Source organism: Vanessa atalanta, chromosome 1 (assembly GCF_905147765.1).
Source record: "Vanessa atalanta chromosome 1, ilVanAtal1.2, whole genome shotgun sequence".
NCBI classification, from domain to species: domain Eukaryota; kingdom Metazoa; phylum Arthropoda; class Insecta; order Lepidoptera; family Nymphalidae; genus Vanessa; species Vanessa atalanta.
Genome location: NC_061871.1, coordinates 5,880,765 through 5,898,125, shown reverse-complemented (window position 1 = coordinate 5,898,125; position 17,361 = coordinate 5,880,765). Strand labels below are relative to the sequence as shown.

The following is a 17,361-nucleotide window of genomic DNA, read 5'->3' as shown; positions in this document are numbered from 1 at the left end:
CTTCAAGGACGGTTGGTGTGACGTGCTTGAATACATATGTGTAAGATTTTCATCCGACATATGGTAGGTTTCCTCACTATACTTTCCTTTACCGCCAAGTACGAGATTAATTATAAACACAAATCAAACACATGAAGATTCAGTGTTTCTTACCTGGATTCGAACGACCAATAATTGGGATATCGGCTTTTATTTGTCTGACATGAAATTAATTCTATTTCTCATACATAAAAAATGGACTAATTTATATAAAAATGAGATTACACATATATAGTATATTGTGCTACGCTACAACAGACACTTACTCAGCCCCAACTGCCACATGTACTCGACTTCTCGAATGCACTCCGGTATGTAAATATTAAAATTTACAATATACCTATTGGTCACTGGATGGCGAATCAGCAGAGGCAATACCAGACCTAATCTCACCTATATAAAAACACAATTACATTCCTAAAATTGTCTTCACCCAATTATTGATAACAATTGATTAAGACTTTACTGACAAACTTTCAAAAAAATCCAAGAAGTGATCAAACAATCCTTACCTGTCCTACATTTTCTGTCCATGCATAATGATATATATACTCGAATTCCGTGAAAACAATGCACATAACATTAAACAGTTTTATGCACCTCTGCGTGTTCTAAATAAAAAAAAGACAATATTATTATATCCAAAACTCAATCACACGACAATTTTAAATCTCTGATGTTACCATGTGCGTGATAACTTCGTGATGTTTCATGAACTCTTTCATTGGATATTTAATATTTTTATCATAAAATCTTATCCACATCACTCTACCGGAAACTGGAGGCATATTTCTTGGTAGGTCAGGATTTTCTCGTTCTTCATTGTATCTATAAAATTATTTAAGGAAATAATCAATTACCTCATATTTAGTATATTTATTTGTGTGTTGTATGGAAGAAATAGATGTGAACGATCAGATGACGAATATTGAAATAAGCAAATAAGAGAATGGAAGGAAAAGCTACTGTATTATGCTGTGCCAACCCCAAATAATTAAAGACAAGAGCAGGAAAAAGAAGATCAATTTGCCAGGGGGTAAAAGTTGTTGTTAAAAAAATCATAAAAAATTTGGTCGTAAAATCGAAGTATGATTAAAATTGTCCACATTTTACTAAAGTTATTTTGTAACGTCCTACCTGTCACGAATAGACTCGATCTCAGCAGTATACTTGCTTATCAGATCATAGTATTGATCCTCTAAATACAAACAGTCAAGCTTAAGCTTTTTGAATCTTTCAAGCAAGTGTAAGGCGATCTCTGTTGTGGGACACTTGTTCACACTCTACAACGCAGAAGCATTAAGTAGTACAAATAAATATTATTAAATATATATAATAGATATTAATGATGAAATAAATTCTCATTTTTTTAAAGGAAACTGTAGCCATGCGACTTGAATGGCTTTCATCCCTTTAATTGTTTCGTTAGAAGTTAGCATTTGGAAGTCTTCTCATTATATATTAGAGTAAAGATTTATCCATTGTCCTTTATTTTTATTTTATATCTAATCCAATTGTTTACTTAATTACCATTTAGGATAGTTTAAGGTTTAAGTTTGAGGACCTTTTAAAACTGGATAAAAAATCACTGTTACAAAATGTTAATCAACAGAAACTAGTTACCGTTATCATAAAATTCTCTAATAGTAGTTCCTGTGTCGCAATGTTGTCTTTGTACACTTTATAATCTTTGTCGAAATCAGGTCGCCTTAAAAAAATATAAAATCAGATGCTGAACACAGATATATATTTTCGTTGGTGATAAGGTACCCGTAGCGGCATAACACGGATACAGTAAGAGTCAAAAATATTACTTTTATATTGAAGAACAAACATTAAAAAATAAATATTTTGTGTTTATACGTCTAGGAAAGTCGAAACTCCGACTTTTTTCTGCTATAATTACCTACACACATAAAACATTCTCTTGAATCAACAATCTCTGTTTATTGTTAAAAAAACCACATTAAACTCTATTGCATAGCTTAAAAGATCTAAGCGTTGTTTTATACTATGTAGAGATGTAACTACCTGTGGTCTAGAGCATCGTAGGTTTTCGATGAAATAGTTTTGAAGAGTTTGTTAAAATTTACCGCAAACTCCTCTATGCCTTCTAGAGTTGTCTTGTTAAGAACATAATAGGTTATATACGTTTGAAATAGGTCTACAATCTGAAAAAAAGAACAATCATTTTTAAACTATAAAGGAATATCATTAGAATATGTTTAATATATTTTTTTAAAAACAGAAGATAAATAAAATCATTGTCGTTTTTGTCGAAACTAAAAATTTTGTAACTGATTATTATTGTAAACCATCAATTAAAACCAAAGAACTTTTGTTTGTCTTTATAATTTATTTTTATTTTTCATATTTTCAAATAACTAACTACGTTTCAATAGCAACTTGAACCTCTACCTTCAATAATCTTTTCCGAAACGTTTCAAACTTTCCGAAAATGTACATTTCAGAACAATCAAACGGCCGTTCATCGGCCGCCTCCATCATCTCTAATTGAGTTTCATTGTAACATTCCCGATAAAAGCTGTACAGGTCCAAACATAACTGAAAGCATGAACAAAAGGACTTTTAACGTTTATTACTCAACTAACTATAATTCATTCTATGTTGGTCTTGTTTACTCGGAAAAATGAAATCATAATTTTATCAGATTATACGTTGAAACTCGCCAAAAATTGGAAGGAATCGAATACAGGATTTATATTTTAATCAACCAAAATGGAATAGAATATTACTTCATTTATACCGTCATAATACCTACAGGGAAGGGTAGAATAGAAAAATAAATGTAAACAATAGTAAACGTTATAATTTCTTAAATTCATTGCCTTACATACATATATTACTTAAATATGTCACTTAGCAGATTTTAAGTTAACTAAACTTACATTGTAATGTAACTTACATAATAAGACAAAAAATAAAAAAAATAGGTTTATCGTTAAAAACACAAAAGAATAACGAATACCTTGGCCTTTTTAATAAATCTGAGTTTGTCCTGATTCCAAATTGTCTTTCTGTCGCCGTTAGTTAAGTAATCCATGCACATGTTTAGAATCTGATTTGTGACCTTTACGAGCAGAGTGGATATCTGCTTGGTGGTATTGTAATATCTAGACGTTGCGTATACCATTCGAACCGTGTACAAAAGTCCGGGAATAAATTGTTGCATTGTAAGTGGATCGCACCTTTAACGGGATTAAATAGACGTTCCGTATTAATATGCACGTAATACGTGACTCCGATGTAAAATCAAAAATCAAAAATCTACCTGTAAAGAGGTTCGCAATACTTTTCTAAGGCATATAGATATTTAACATTATCAAACGCTTCGTTATAATAGTCTGTTACTTGATTGTCGATGAGCCTCCATTTCTGAAAAAAACACATTTTACGAAAATATGTAAAAACCAATATATCTAATATTAGTTCATAAAAAATCAACGTAATAATTAATTTTAAATAAATTATACGAGACGTAGATACTGAATAATTAACAAATGACGCAAAAAAAATCTAGAACAAAACATCATTCAACTAACTTATCAATTAAGATAATCACGCTATAACTTAGGTATTTTTCTATAATCTATATATTTACATATATCATGATTACTTCCATTATATATTCAATCTAATTTTCTTATTTCAGTCACATAAATCTTCAAATTCTCCTAAAACTTTTACTTTATCAGAACTAAACCAGTTAAATGATGGTGATTAAAATTAACATAGCTAGTGATAGCTTGGGACATTGATAGTCTATATAAATATAATAAAGCATAATATGGAATCAACAAGAAATATAAATCTTACACGAATGGAGTTACAGGAAACAGTAAAAGGAAGTCATGAATATTAGTATTATTTAATAAAAAAAAAAAAACAATTTATTTTTTTCCAATTTAATCTTTCATGTTGCTCGTAATACCAATTCCAAAAACTTTATGATTGTCATAAATAATCTTATATAAAAGTTATAAAACGATTTCAATATTACAACTACACAGTTTTAACTTAAAAGAATACAGATTTTTTTGCTGCAAAAGGAGTGCAGCTCGATCTCGAAAGACCGAAAACAAGCATTAGTTGCATGTTAACTTTGAATATGTTGAACTATAAAGCTTGTTAGTTTTACCAAACTATAAAATTACCTTAATGAGCTTAGACTTTGCTCGGATCAACGTATGTATATACATCTGACAGGGATCGCATTTAATGTGTTCTATGATCGAAGTAAAGGAAGTTAGTTGTCGGCGCCAATGATCTAGCTCAGCTAATGGTCCAATATTCGAAGGCTCTCGGCGTAGTTGCTGACTCTGCACCAGCACCTAAATATTTGAACTTATATAATATAAAACTATTAAATACCATAAGGTAAAAAAAATCTTCCCTGTGATAAAACAATATGAACAATTAAAAAAAAAAATATTGGTTTGGGAGCTATTGGTTGGTTGGCTGGTTGGTGATCTTTTCGGTATGATTTATTATTCCTTTATATAAATAGCATATTAAATATAGCGGCAGGTGCAAGGCTTAAGTACATTTTTAAACAAACACACCCTGAACAATTAAGTAGTAAAAAATCTCGAACCCCTATTCAATACATCACAGCATACCATCATTATCTGTTTGACCCACTGTTTCACGAAAGAACAGATCTCTTCCAGCACGTGCGTTTTTGTAACAGCTAATTTCATTTTTTCTTGATCAGCCAATTCTTCCTCGTATAATGTTAAATTTATTTTAAACTTCGTACAACAATCCAAATCAATTTTCGTTTCTGGTAAATTAAAAATAATAGATAAATCTTATATCACTACAAAATAAATTCCATACGTAAATATTTGAACGTTTTAAAATATTAGCGATACCATTCAAGTTTTGCTAACTTACTTGCTAAATAATCAATAAACAACATTATCTTGGAGATGTAAGTTTTTATTTTTTCTTCACTTTTAGGGTTAGGTGGGTTTAAATCTCCCCAAGCCTGGCAAGCTTGTAAAGCTGGTACGTAGACACGTTGCATAGTTTTAAATATACCAGATACGACGTTTTCAGTTTCTTGATTCATATCAAATATCACCAGAAAAAAATCCTACAAAAATATAATCACAAAAATCGAAATACTTACGATACAATAAATATTACAATATTTATTAATTTAATTTGTAAATATTTTTTACACTGTAAATATAAATAGATAAGTTTTATTTTCTTTTATTTAAGGTCTGTAAATTGTAAGTAAAATTTACTTACGTCCGCCACTGTTTTCATGTCAACAGCTTTATTTTTAATTCTGTACATTGCTACACACATCCCTTCCGTTCCTATTTTAGCTGTGTCCGAAATATATGTTCTTTCCATTTTTCCTTTTTGATTAGGAACATACCTGCCAGATTCTTTAAATAAAAGTAATTATATAAAACGTGGCTTTATAATTTTAACCATAGGTAATTTGGTACTTCTTATTTTTGGTAAAATACTCATGTAACGCAACTTATACAACGTATAAATAGCTTTTGATTTGATTATATCGATATATGCTTACCCATTTTCAAAGGTGGTAAAAAAGCATCACATAGAACGAAACAGCTCCTACCGCCTTCCACTAAAGCACTGTCTAAAATATCGATATGAATGTCTGCATCAAATACACCATCCTGGAAAAGTATTTCGAATTTTGTTACAATATCATTAAAAAAACGACTAGAAGTAAGAAAACAAAGTTAGTATAGAATATTTATTACCAATATATATTCAACGGGTTTATTTAACAACGCAGCTGCACTCTCCAATAAGAATCTACTCTGCGACTTTAATCCTCCTACTCTATTATTTCGAGCTTCTTTCGCTTTAGCCTAAAATATTATTTATGTAATAACTATGATAATTAAATAAAACTCATTCAGTTAATTGACAACTTTATTTACTTGTTTGTCCTTGTAAGACTCGTGAGCTAAATTCAAAGTACTCATTGAAACTTTACTTTTCTTCTGAATGTCTTTCAGTCTTGAAGAAACGTCGAGAATAGCATCTAATGCAGTCCTATCTATATCAACAATCTGGGTGGATGTTCCAGGTGTTGCTGGATACATAGACTGTTTTCTCGACATTCTCCTTGCAACGTCATCTATTTTTGAAGCAGCATGCTCTACATCTTCCGCATGTCCCTGAACAGGAGCCGTTGCCGCATCTGGGGCAGATTCAGACGTTAAGCCTTCAGGTGGGGCTTCTGGCGGATTCTCCTCAGCTTCATTAGACATTTTTTTAATATTATTATGATAAAATATTAAATTACTTCAATTATTTTATATTTATAAATGATCACTAAAAGACGTTCTGATTTTTTTGATAACTTTATTGTCAGTTTCTTTCCTTCTTATAATTCCAAATTTAAAAAACATGATGGTTCGACTATTGAAGTAAAATGCGTATATAAAAAAAAATGAAACTATATTTTTAGTACCTTGCAAAATGTATAAAAATCAATTAATGCATTGTGTATGCACAGTACTCATAAATGAAATTAATAAACATAAATAAGATAAAATATTTCTCATTGCCACTGTGGGTACTAAATTACAAAGGGGATCTTCGAAAAACAAAAGCAACAGACTTCTCCATTTAGGGATTTATACTTTTTTATAATAATTGGTCAATATTTTTGTGCTTTATTTGTGTAAGAAATATTCCTAAACGATATCACTATCCATCGATAAGCAACGAGAAATGTCAAATTGATACGCGGGCAAAACTGTCAAATTGAAATATATAAACAAGTTTCTCTTATTTCTTTTGAAAAATTTGAAGGACTACATAAAATGCGTCGCAATTGGAGGGGTCGTTATAAAAATAATTGGACTCGAAATAATAGGACAAATAATACTTCTGATAACCGAAGCCTTAACAATTCAACATCATCGACTTTATTAACATCAAGTACATCCAGGTCTTCAAGAGCTCCAGCAAATCAATTACCGATTGTAATACCCATATACTCAGATAAAAATGCTTGGAAACTATATTTTCCATCTCAAGGTGAAGTGGTGTTTATAATATTATAGATCATAAAATATGTTGTATTTAAAAAAATGATATTTTTTCAGAGCAATCTTCGAATCAGGAAATAGCTAAAAATATTGAAAGCTTTCATGCATACATAGAAAAAAATAGAAGTTTATTTGATTTAGAAAAAATTGATCAGACACGCAGTGTGTCTTTGGATGTTCAAAGCTTAACAAATGACATGGATTTTAAAAATTCTTGGTCTTCTTTTCAAAATGATTTATTTGAAGACCCAGAAACAACTCTAAGGATTTTGGAATATAGTTTACATGAGGTTATTTATTTTCTATCACTCTTGTTATTTCTTTAATTAAATATAATCATTATAATTCATTGTATTTGCAGACACTCAAATGTGAATCTCGCATAAGGGTTAGAATATTAAACTATGAACCCATTATTCCAATTGCATATTTAAAAGTTAATTATTTTGGTATGTATATTATACTTGAAATATGTTTAGTAAAAGTGACAAAAAACCCATAAATATTCTACTACTGATAAAAGGTGTCCTCATATCTTAAAGAGAAGGAAGACAGGAGGAAGAGGAGAATCGTATGAATTTAATCAGATTTGATTGTTTACCCTTGATGTTTGATAAAATATAAATAGACATGAAGTACATAAAAATCAACATAATTATACTTGCCTAGACCCCCTCATTGGCTAAGTCCCATATGTTCTATAAAGGCCACCTGAACACACATATAAAATATATTTAGCTTTATATTAAGTTTATTTATCACTGCATGTCTAACTTTTAGGTAAACTAGTAACTATAAAAGGCACTGTTATAAGGGTAGGCAGTGTTGGTCTTATATGCACTTCGATGGCTTTCGAATGTTCTAGTTGTCATGGTGCACAAGCTGTGATGCAACCTCAAGGTGTATTTACAGGTTCGTCAATTATTATATCAGTTCTGAAAAAAGGCAGTTCACTATAAGATCTATTGTTTTTGCTTTAGTAATGTGCACTGAATCGAAAATAGTGTTATCTGGTAGAGTAAACTTTTTATGGTGATAAATGTGAGAATTTACAATATCTTTTGAATAAATTGGTTCAGAAGGAACGAGTTTACAATTTTTCTTTAAAAAAAAAACAATTATAAAGTATGATAATTGAGTTGCTTTAATGTGTTGATTTCAATTAATAGCTAAACGTTTTGCTTATAAATCATCTTGCAATATTTTTCCATCAAGTAAACCTAACAACTGAGGCTACATATATTATAATACTTATTAATTACTTTCTTAGTAGTTTTCTCCATTATAGTTATAAAACTCTCTGATTACCTATCGGTGAATCTCACCCTAGGTTAAAGGTATATATTTTTCTACGTTGTTTTTTCTGATTTGCTTGTCATTGATGTACATATTGGTGACCCTTAACATATTAAAATAATGTGTATGTTTAATATGTATATTGTATCGGTAAGTGTGATATATATAAATATAATGTACATAGTACATAGATAATGTTATTTTTTCGTTTGCTTTTACAGCTCCAAATTTCTGTCAAAGTTGCCAAAGTGGACATAAATTTGAGCCATTGCAATCTTCTCCATTCACAAATACCACTGACTGGCAAATAGCTAAAATACAAGAGATACAATCACAGGTACTAAAATTTATACTTATATGTATGGGTACTAAAGACTATTTTAAAATTTTATTGAACAGTTGAGAAACCTTCATTACATAAGTGGATTTTTATACTAATTATCCTTTTATAATTTCAGAGCTTGTCAGGAACCATACCTCGTACCGTAGAAATAGAACTTCAAGGAGATTTGGTTGGTAATGCTTGTCCTGGGGATGTCCTCTGTGTTACTGGTATAGTACAGGTACAGTTTTAATATAGTATATAGCATAAAGTTTTATTCTATACAAGACTTACTATTATTAGATATTTCTGCTCAGGAATTCAGTTCCAATCGAGTTAATATTTTTTAGATAAATCTGAAAAAAGTTCCTCTACATAATGTAAAGTAATAAAGTTTTTTTTTTTATATTTAATAATAAAAACATGAATATATGACATAGTATCCAAATTTATATTGAAAAGAGTGCCTTAAAAGAAAAATTATAAAATTTTAAATATCTCATAACGTTGTGTTAGGTTCGTGGCGAAAGCAAAGGCGGCGAAGACGGCCGAAGAGCTGCTAGACTACTACAATTATACGTAGAGGCGGTTTCGATACATAGTCAGAGAAACCTAAGTAATCCAACATTATCTTTTACTTTAAAAGATTATTATGCAATTCAGGTATACTCAATTTTGTTTTGTATGTTTAAATTTCATTATAAAATTAAAAAACTCTCAAAAGCTCTATAGAGAACAGTACTTAACGTTTTATTACAGGTATTTCTTTTAAATTATTATTAACTAAGTAATGAATATATAGTAAATTAGTCATTTTTTGAGCACATTTTGAGCATCAAAATCAATAATGATCATTGTTTCATTAATGTATAAAATTTATTGATAGTAACAATCCTCTTTTTTTATATATAGGAAATTCATGCTTCGGACTATGTATTTAGACTTTTAGTTCATTCCCTATGCCCTACAATATTCGGCCAAGAGGCCGTTAAAGCTGGTCTTATATTAGGCCTTTTCGGCGGAACAGAATTTGAGAATGGCACGAGGTCAAATCCTCACGTTTTAATTGTCGGAGATCCTGGACTAGGAAAGTCACAGTTATTGCAAGCTGCTGCGCACGCTGCTCCTAGAGGTACAAAACAGTTTCATAGTAAATCAAACAATTTTAGTCTATTATTTTAGCTTTTTAGTATAAACGTAATTTTTTTGATTATGTGATCTGGTTGAGCCAAATTCGAATGTGCAAATTATGATTCAATAAATTATGTATATTTTTTATCCTCCCGGAAAATATAACTAATTACAAAACGTATTATTGAGACATTTATGTTAATATACTAAAAAAATAAAAATGCAGTTTTTAAATATCTGTGGCCTCTTGAATAAAAAAAGATCATTTTATAGTTCAAATTACTTTCTTTATGAAAATCTGTTGATTATTAAATTTTCAATTCCGAACAATCTAAAAAACATATTCACAAGTTTGACGTTAGGCGTCTACGTGTGTGGGGCATCCGCTTCAGCCGGAGGTCTAACGGTAGCTTTGGGCCGAGAACCCGGCGGCGACTTCGCTCTCGAAGCCGGTGCTCTGGTACTAGCCGATAAAGGTGTCTGCTGCGTTGACGAACTGGATAAGGTGAGTAATTCATTTCAACATAATATACTCCTTCCCTCGCCCATTTCATGCCATCTAGACCAATGTCCCCGTGTACCCAACAATAAATGCCATAGAGTACTGTTAGGGCGAAATGGAAAATATCCCCTTTTTTTTTATTATTCTTCCCACTCCTCTGGGAGGAATCCCCGTGAGACGCGTGCGTGTGTGCAGATGTGCGCGCACCACAGCAGCCTGCTGGAGGCCATGGAGCAGCGGCGCGTGAGCGTGGCCAAGGGCGGCGTGGTGTGCAGCCTGGCCGCGCGCGCCACCGTGCTGGCCGCCGCCAACCCGCGCGCCGGCTCCTACTGCAGGTACCCGCCATGCACACCGGACCGATTCTGGGCTGCCCGGGATCTTTACAAAAAGCCTTGACTATTGTGATTTTAGTGAAAATGATAAGAAATTAATTCATTTAAAATTAGAAATTATACTTTTCGTTTCGTACAAAGGCAACTTATACTTGCATGATTTTTTTTTATTATTATTCCAGATCAAAAACAGTCGCTGAGAACTTAAAACTTAACTCAGCCCTATTGTCGAGATTTGATCTAGTTTTCATATTACTGGATCAACCGGATGAGGTACATAAATTACTGGTACAAATAAAATAATATTAACATACATATTTCTAATAATACAATAAATGTATATTTTAGAAAATCGACGCAATGTTATCAGAACATGTATTGGCCCTCCATTCAGGCGCAAAAAAAAAGAAAATGGCAGACGCTGAAACAAGTAAATTTAATTTAAGTATAGATTCCAGCCAAAGTGACGGAGAAGTTTCTCTAAGGTATTTATTTATAAGGTTATTTTTTTGAGATCAATACAGATTAAATACTTGTTCACTGCAAAAAAAATACATTTATAAAAAATTAATATAGATATATATATCGCTATATTATTATATTATGACATATCATTGGTCGAGAGCTTGATTAATATATGATTTTCACTATGGGCTTGCGAAAAAATAGCGTTTTAAACGTCGAAGAAACTGTTACCGGAATTTTGAAAGTACAATTAAATTAGAAATAAGTGGTTCACTACAGTAGTGTTGTATTATAAATAAAGATATATATTAATCATAAACTCTTAGTAGAGCACAATATAGCTGAGTTGTGAGTTGATAGCAAATTGCATGAAATACTTAAGTCTATGGTTTATTTATCTTTTTTCCTACTTCCATTGGAATAGTCTATTTTTATAGAAATACAATGTTGCCACTTTTAAAACAAATTTTTTAAATAGGAAAATATGATTTTTATAGCATATATACAATTTGTATTCATGATTTTAGAGATGCAAAGAGTGCACGAGAATAGCCACCGTTAATAAATCTTATTCTTATTGGCATTGATTAATGTGAATAATATGACTCGTACTTTAACCAATAATATTATAAAACCAATTATTGTCATTTCACAGTAAAAAATTACGCCTCAAACCTGGCGAAGTAATTGACACTTTACCATTAGTTTTACTCCGAAAATATATTGCATACGCAAGAAGATACGTTCATCCTAAACTGAGTACGGAGGCCGCAAATGTTCTTCAAGATTTCTATTTAGAACTCCGCAACAAACATCAAAATAATGACGGTGCACCCATAACGACCCGACAACTTGAAGCTTGTATAAGACTCACGCAGGTAAGATACAATAGATGTATTAACATTTGATATACGATATTAGGTTCTCATTATTATTTTACAGTATGTAAACGATTAAAATTCGATATAAAAAAAATACTATTTAGTAATGTACTTACTTCGTAGCATAAGTTACGAAGTAAAGCATTACTTAATACAGTCGGTCCTTAAATAACACGCTGCTAGGCCTGCTCTTCTGTTAACAAAAGATTTGGAGCTTACATGGAAGTTTAGCAGTGATACACATGTGACATGAATACATGTAATGTATGCTTCCTCTCGATGTTTCTGAAGCACGAGTAGAAATATAACCAAGGTATCTAACACATACAAAGTAAACTCAGCATGTTTAGCATGTTTGGTTCATTTTGGCACTTAAAATGTTAATGTAGACTATCAATAATTGTCTTACAGGCCAGAGCAAGAGTGGACTTACGAGAGGAAGCAACCGTTCAGGATGCTAATGACGTAATTAGTTTAGTAAAACACAGCTTGATGGACACATTTAGTGATGAATTTGGTAATATAGAACTATCACGCTCAATCAATGGAAGTGGAGTTAGTTCTCGAAATAAGGTATTTCTAATAAATTGGAATATATTCTACTAAATTATTAAACAATCAAATCAATATGAATATTTCAGTAAGCATAATATTATACTAATCGTTCGAGAATATAATTATTTTACAATACATACTGAATTGTATTTTTAAAATTTACTGTAAATATTTTACGTAGAACTGATAAATGAAGTAATAGCACTTTTGACGTAACAACAAAAAGAAGCGTCGTTTCGTACTGCCGGGAATTTGTATTCGCATTTGTTGTAACACAATATTATTCTACGCGCTCTATTGTTTTATAATCTAAGATTTATAAAAACAAATAACATTTAACATAAACATCACGCAAGTCATATTATATGTGAAATAATATTTTGTCGTCTTTTTCAGGTTAAAAGATTTTTAGATGTGTTAAGACGTAGATCACACCAATTAAGTAAGGATGTATTCAGTAGGCAGGAGTTGATACAAATTCATAAATCAGCTGCTATTGCTGGTGACGCAAATGATCTGATTGAAGCAATGCACATACATTCCTACCTACTCCTAAAAGGATCCAATACATATCAATTAGTTGCCATTTGAAATAATTATTTTTAGTTAAAAAATATATTATTTTCGTAATCTCAAACTTTGATTTTTATAATATTGGTGACTAAAAGCTATTTTATTACATTGACACAATGTGTCACAATCGTTTTTATCTTTTCTGTTTGTCAATTGTTTCTGATAGTTCCATAATTTACGTCCGGTGTCTAAAATGACCCAAACAACTATATTTGACCAATCTTAATTTTGCCAGTATCAAGTAAAATATTTAAAAAAAAAAATCATGCCTAATCAATTGTTCTTATACTTTAACTCGAACACGCATTTTCAACAGCTCCATTTCATTTCATCCATTATGGCTCGCTCTATTTCTGATGCGGGTATATCCTTTATTGAGCACATTTATGATGCGTGGAAGAGGTCACAAAATACTATTGGAGTTTTTTGTCACTTATCAAAAGCTTTCGATTGTGTTAGCCTATTAGGCATGATATTCTTCTAGACTAACTTAAATATTATGGAATCAAAGACCCTGCATTATAATTTATTTCTTCCTTCCTTAATTAAAGAGTTTTGAATGGTTAATAAATCTGATAATTGGCATAATATTACTCACAATAAGAAAGGATGAGAAGTAAATAAAATCTTATCAGCCAGAAAATAAAATCATACCAGAAACAATATTTTGTATGGTGATTGAAATATTTACACAATTTTTTTATTATCATGTTTGTGAGTAAAATCACTATGTAGTTTGCATGTATATTATAATTAAAGAAACCAAGCAAAAACAAACATTTATTATGACTAATGTATTAACAATCAATGTTGAAATGAAATTGGTAATGCTTGTATGATAATTGATTGGTCATATCCTTCATATACCAGCAAAAAACACTAAGACATAAATAGAGATTCCATAAGATAATAGAATAAATCGTTATTATTAATAAAATGGCTGAAATAGACCACAAATTAATGTAAATAAAAAGGAACTTTGCAGTATTTTGTCTACAAAAGAAAGACATAAATAAAAAAGGCCTTTATTTGATTTTTCCACAACTGCCTCTAGATTGAACATCTTCCAGTGCCATAGATACATGACAACAACAATATAAAGATAAAATTAATATAAAAGAATTTAATAACGACGGTCGAGAAAAACATTCAAAAAATAAATTACCAACTTCACTTCCAGCGAATAAATAAAAATTTGAAATTGCAGAAAGCGCTAGTAACGGTGAACATAAAAAGGCAATAAAACGTACCTCCATTGCTCTTGTTTTTAAAATATTTACTCTAAATTTTTCATAAAGATAATGTTTTGAAATAACTTGACCTATATATTCTAATGTGACTCCTGAATAATTTAATACCGACCAAATAAGTATGTGCCACACAGTTCCATGCCATACAAAAATAAATAGAAATGTAGCAAGTGATGCTATCAGCTTATAAATGATCTTTGGTAAACCATTGAATTTACATAACATCCCATAACCAGGCTTATATATGTATCTGTAAAAGAAAGATACAATAATTTGATATTATTTTGTCTCAAAATAAATCTTAAACAGTTCACATATAGTTATATCTAAAAGAAATCTTAAAAATTAGTCATTAATTCAATATTAAATGATCTATACTAATATTATAAATGCGAAAGTAAGTGATTGTCTGTATGTCTGTAACTCTTTCGTGACCAAACCCTTGAACCAAATTGGAGGAAATTTGGTATGAAGCAAGCTGCATCTCCAAGGGAGGACAATTTTATGCCTAGCACTTGGACAACTAATCCTAAAATGGAATAGAAGCCACAAGCATCAACTTGTCTTCCTTCAATTTAAATACACAAATCAAAATATATACAAAAAATAATACTCACTAGCTGAACAAGTACTTACTTTACTAAGAATCTGTAGAGACCTACATCAAAATGTCTCCACATTTGAGAATAAACATGAATTCTGGCAATGCATCTAGGTGTTGGTGGTGGCTCCATATTATCAAGTCTAGAAAATGCTGCTGTACTGCCATATGATATTACATATTTCATGTGGAACTCCAAACCCATCCAGAGTCCACCACCGCAGAGAGCAATTGTTGGTAGCTTTCTTATCAACTGAAAAAAAAATATATTTTATGGATGGAGGAATAAAAAACACACTTATTTATTGTACTGTTCATGAGATCAAACAGTTAAAGGTCTTATGTGAGCCAAAGTAACTTATCAGTTAAGCAACTCATTAAAAACACAAGAAGCGTCTTTTACTTCATTCAATGCTAATAATTACGGGCAAAAGTTGCAATCAGATGTATATAAGTTAGCCTTATACTACGAATAAAAAACAAGTTTATTAAATACATATGACTGACCTGCATATTATTTTGCATCGCAAAGAAATATATATAATGAAATGTTAAATCCAAAATAAATGTGTAAAACTGTAAAATTGTTATATCAATTGCAAATCTCTTCAGTCTTGTTTTTAATTTTTCTCTTTTGTTTATAAAACTTTTTTCAAATTCTTCATATAGAATTATTGGACCCATGTACAGCAGAGGTAAGTACAATATATAACTAAACATATTTACTGCATCACTCAAAGTCAATACTGTTGTGGTTTTATCTTCAACAAAATCTAAAGAATAACTTATACAACGAAGTTCGATCCATGCCACGCTAAATAAAATGAGATATACCTCTTCATCTTCCATATCTTCATAGTCCAAAAAATTCCAAAAATAATATTTATATTTTAAGGAGTTGTAGCTTAATAGTAAAAATATACTTGTAATCCAAATACTCAATTTTCTTCCTCCACAGATCAATATCATAGCATATATAAAAGGTTGAGCAAAAATGATTACTAATTGTCTAAATCCCATGTAAATTGTGATGAAAAGTACACTAGATAATATATACCAATATTTCAAAATACAACTACAAGCTTCACGTATTAATTCAGAAATTACAAATTGGAATATCAAGTAATGCCAGGAGGTGTGAAGAAAGTATTTCCAACTGCTCCATTCAATATCGGAGCCATCTTTAAGCCTTGATAGGGTACTCCAGCCTGGTTGTAAATCACTTAAATTAAGTAATAATTCTGTATCTTTTTCTAAAATATCTAAGAAAAAAAAAGGAAAAATTACATTTATAGAAGATATTAACAGTTTATATTAAGTACAGATATACTTTAATGGTACCTCTTTGAACTTCTATTAATTTATATAAAGAGTATAAATTCGCAAAAATCCATGAACAAAAATAAACGTATAATTCTGTAGATGGAAGGGTATATTTCATCTTGAGTGTAATGCTGTATTTTTTTTTATCATTTCCATTTCCCAAAACCTAGATGTAAATATTATTTCAACTGTATGTACTTTTTTTTTTTAATTTTGCCGGCTTTCTGTTACAAAATTTGATTTCGATGTGGGAAGATTAATTTGGAGTGACAACTGACATTTACAACCTAATCTACTATTAATGTTAGTGATGAGGAAAGATCATTTCGTAAGTTATTGTTTTTATCTTTTTATTATTATTTGTATGATTTATAAATAATTATGTAATATTATAATGATGGATCCATAGAAATTAGTCTCACTTTATTTCTACTGTTTTAATTAATAAAAAAAGGACCGTTTCAGTACACGTCCCTTTTTTAACTGCTTGAGTGAGTATTTAGAGAGTAGGTTTAATTCTTTGGTGTAATTTAAAATAGCTTTTAATTGCATGCAAATAATCAATTACATAAAATATATATTTAATATATAAATTAAATTTCTTCTATTTCACCACTACTCATACTCACAAATTGACACATTTACAATTATTTGTAATAAAATGTTCTATTTTAGCTATAAAAAAGATAAGGTTGTTTATTTCGAGCAACTTGTCACTTAATTGGTTTGGCAACTATTCAAAATCAATGCATTGAAAAAATATATAAATATATACTAATTATTACAAGGAATTAATTTTAATTAATTTACACTTAAATATTGAAAGGAGGAAATCTCGATTTTTAATCGATATTCATCTAAAATCTTCTGTATCTGTATAAGACAACAGCAACAAATAATACAGATTAGCTTAGCCTTTATATTTGCTAAAACTCTCCTTTGTTCCTAAATTTTACTGCGCATGCTGTAACCGGAACAAATGCTGATTTTCATTCCGGCAAACTTAAATTATGTTTTT

The 17,361-nt window shown here is 30.3% G+C and overlaps 3 protein-coding genes across 3 annotated transcripts in view; 1 reads left to right on the top strand and 2 right to left on the bottom strand.

Annotated features, from left to right (window-relative positions):
* The window catches only part of LOC125070129 (dynein axonemal heavy chain 8), a 36,398-nt gene extending 29,993 nt beyond the window's left edge, over positions 1 to 6,405 (bottom strand). Inside the window, exons 1-16 of the mRNA XM_047679873.1 lie at positions 5,994 to 6,405; positions 5,811 to 5,921; positions 5,612 to 5,723; positions 5,320 to 5,462; positions 4,957 to 5,158; positions 4,680 to 4,843; positions 4,215 to 4,391; positions 3,332 to 3,435; positions 3,029 to 3,248; positions 2,458 to 2,604; positions 2,071 to 2,210; positions 1,663 to 1,747; positions 1,177 to 1,322; positions 723 to 867; positions 552 to 650; positions 306 to 432 (exon numbers count right to left, since the gene is read on the bottom strand). Of these exons, the coding sequence (XP_047535829.1) occupies positions 306 to 432; positions 552 to 650; positions 723 to 867; positions 1,177 to 1,322; positions 1,663 to 1,747; positions 2,071 to 2,210; positions 2,458 to 2,604; positions 3,029 to 3,248; positions 3,332 to 3,435; positions 4,215 to 4,391; positions 4,680 to 4,843; positions 4,957 to 5,158; positions 5,320 to 5,462; positions 5,612 to 5,723; positions 5,811 to 5,921; positions 5,994 to 6,326 (2,455 nt within the window). The 5' untranslated portion in view covers positions 6,327 to 6,405. The remainder of the gene's footprint in view (positions 1 to 305; positions 433 to 551; positions 651 to 722; positions 868 to 1,176; positions 1,323 to 1,662; positions 1,748 to 2,070; positions 2,211 to 2,457; positions 2,605 to 3,028; positions 3,249 to 3,331; positions 3,436 to 4,214; positions 4,392 to 4,679; positions 4,844 to 4,956; positions 5,159 to 5,319; positions 5,463 to 5,611; positions 5,724 to 5,810; positions 5,922 to 5,993) is intronic.
* Positions 6,406 to 6,825: 420 nt separating this feature from the next.
* LOC125067162 (DNA helicase MCM8-like) lies at positions 6,826 to 13,227 on the top strand. The gene is made up of 15 exons (XM_047675571.1): positions 6,826 to 7,101; positions 7,170 to 7,402; positions 7,474 to 7,561; positions 7,893 to 8,024; positions 8,630 to 8,745; positions 8,867 to 8,971; positions 9,247 to 9,393; positions 9,643 to 9,862; positions 10,224 to 10,366; positions 10,559 to 10,698; positions 10,878 to 10,968; positions 11,044 to 11,180; positions 11,816 to 12,038; positions 12,453 to 12,614; positions 12,993 to 13,227. The coding sequence occupies exons 1-15, from the start codon at positions 6,885 to 6,887 to the stop codon at positions 13,185 to 13,187; spliced, it is 2,349 nt and encodes a 782-aa protein (XP_047531527.1). The 5' UTR covers positions 6,826 to 6,884; the 3' UTR covers positions 13,188 to 13,227.
* A 951-nt stretch (positions 13,228 to 14,178) lies between these two features.
* On the bottom strand, positions 14,179 to 16,601 carry LOC125067166 (protein-cysteine N-palmitoyltransferase Rasp). The gene is made up of 4 exons (XM_047675583.1): positions 16,362 to 16,601; positions 15,528 to 16,282; positions 15,056 to 15,273; positions 14,179 to 14,669 (listed from the first exon to the last, which is right to left on the bottom strand). Exons 1-4 carry the CDS (start codon positions 16,459 to 16,461, stop codon positions 14,195 to 14,197), a joined length of 1,548 nt encoding a protein of 515 aa, XP_047531539.1. The 5' UTR covers positions 16,462 to 16,601; the 3' UTR covers positions 14,179 to 14,194.
* Positions 16,602 to 17,361: the final 760 nt, after the last annotated feature.

Bases quoted from the DNA above. Each gene is read 5' to 3' on its own strand.
- LOC125067162 (XM_047675571.1), top strand. From the start codon at position 6,885: ATGCGTCGCAATTGGAGGGGTCGTTATAAAAATAATTGGACTCGAAAT. The intron at 9,863-10,223 runs GTACAAAACAGT...GTTTGACGTTAG, and splicing joins TGCGCACGCTGCTCCTAGAG to GCGTCTACGTGTGTGGGGCA. The intron at 12,615-12,992 runs GTATTTCTAATA...CGTCTTTTTCAG, and splicing joins GAGTTAGTTCTCGAAATAAG to GTTAAAAGATTTTTAGATGT.
- LOC125067166 (XM_047675583.1), bottom strand. From the start codon at position 16,461: ATGAAATATACCCTTCCATCTACAGAATTATACGTTTATTTTTGTTCA. The intron at 15,274-15,527 runs GTCAGTCATATG...TTTTTTTTTCAG, and splicing joins CGATGCAAAATAATATGCAG to TTGATAAGAAAGCTACCAAC. The intron at 14,670-15,055 runs GTAAGTACTTGT...TTTCTTTTACAG, and splicing joins CTCTACAGATTCTTAGTAAA to ATACATATATAAGCCTGGTT.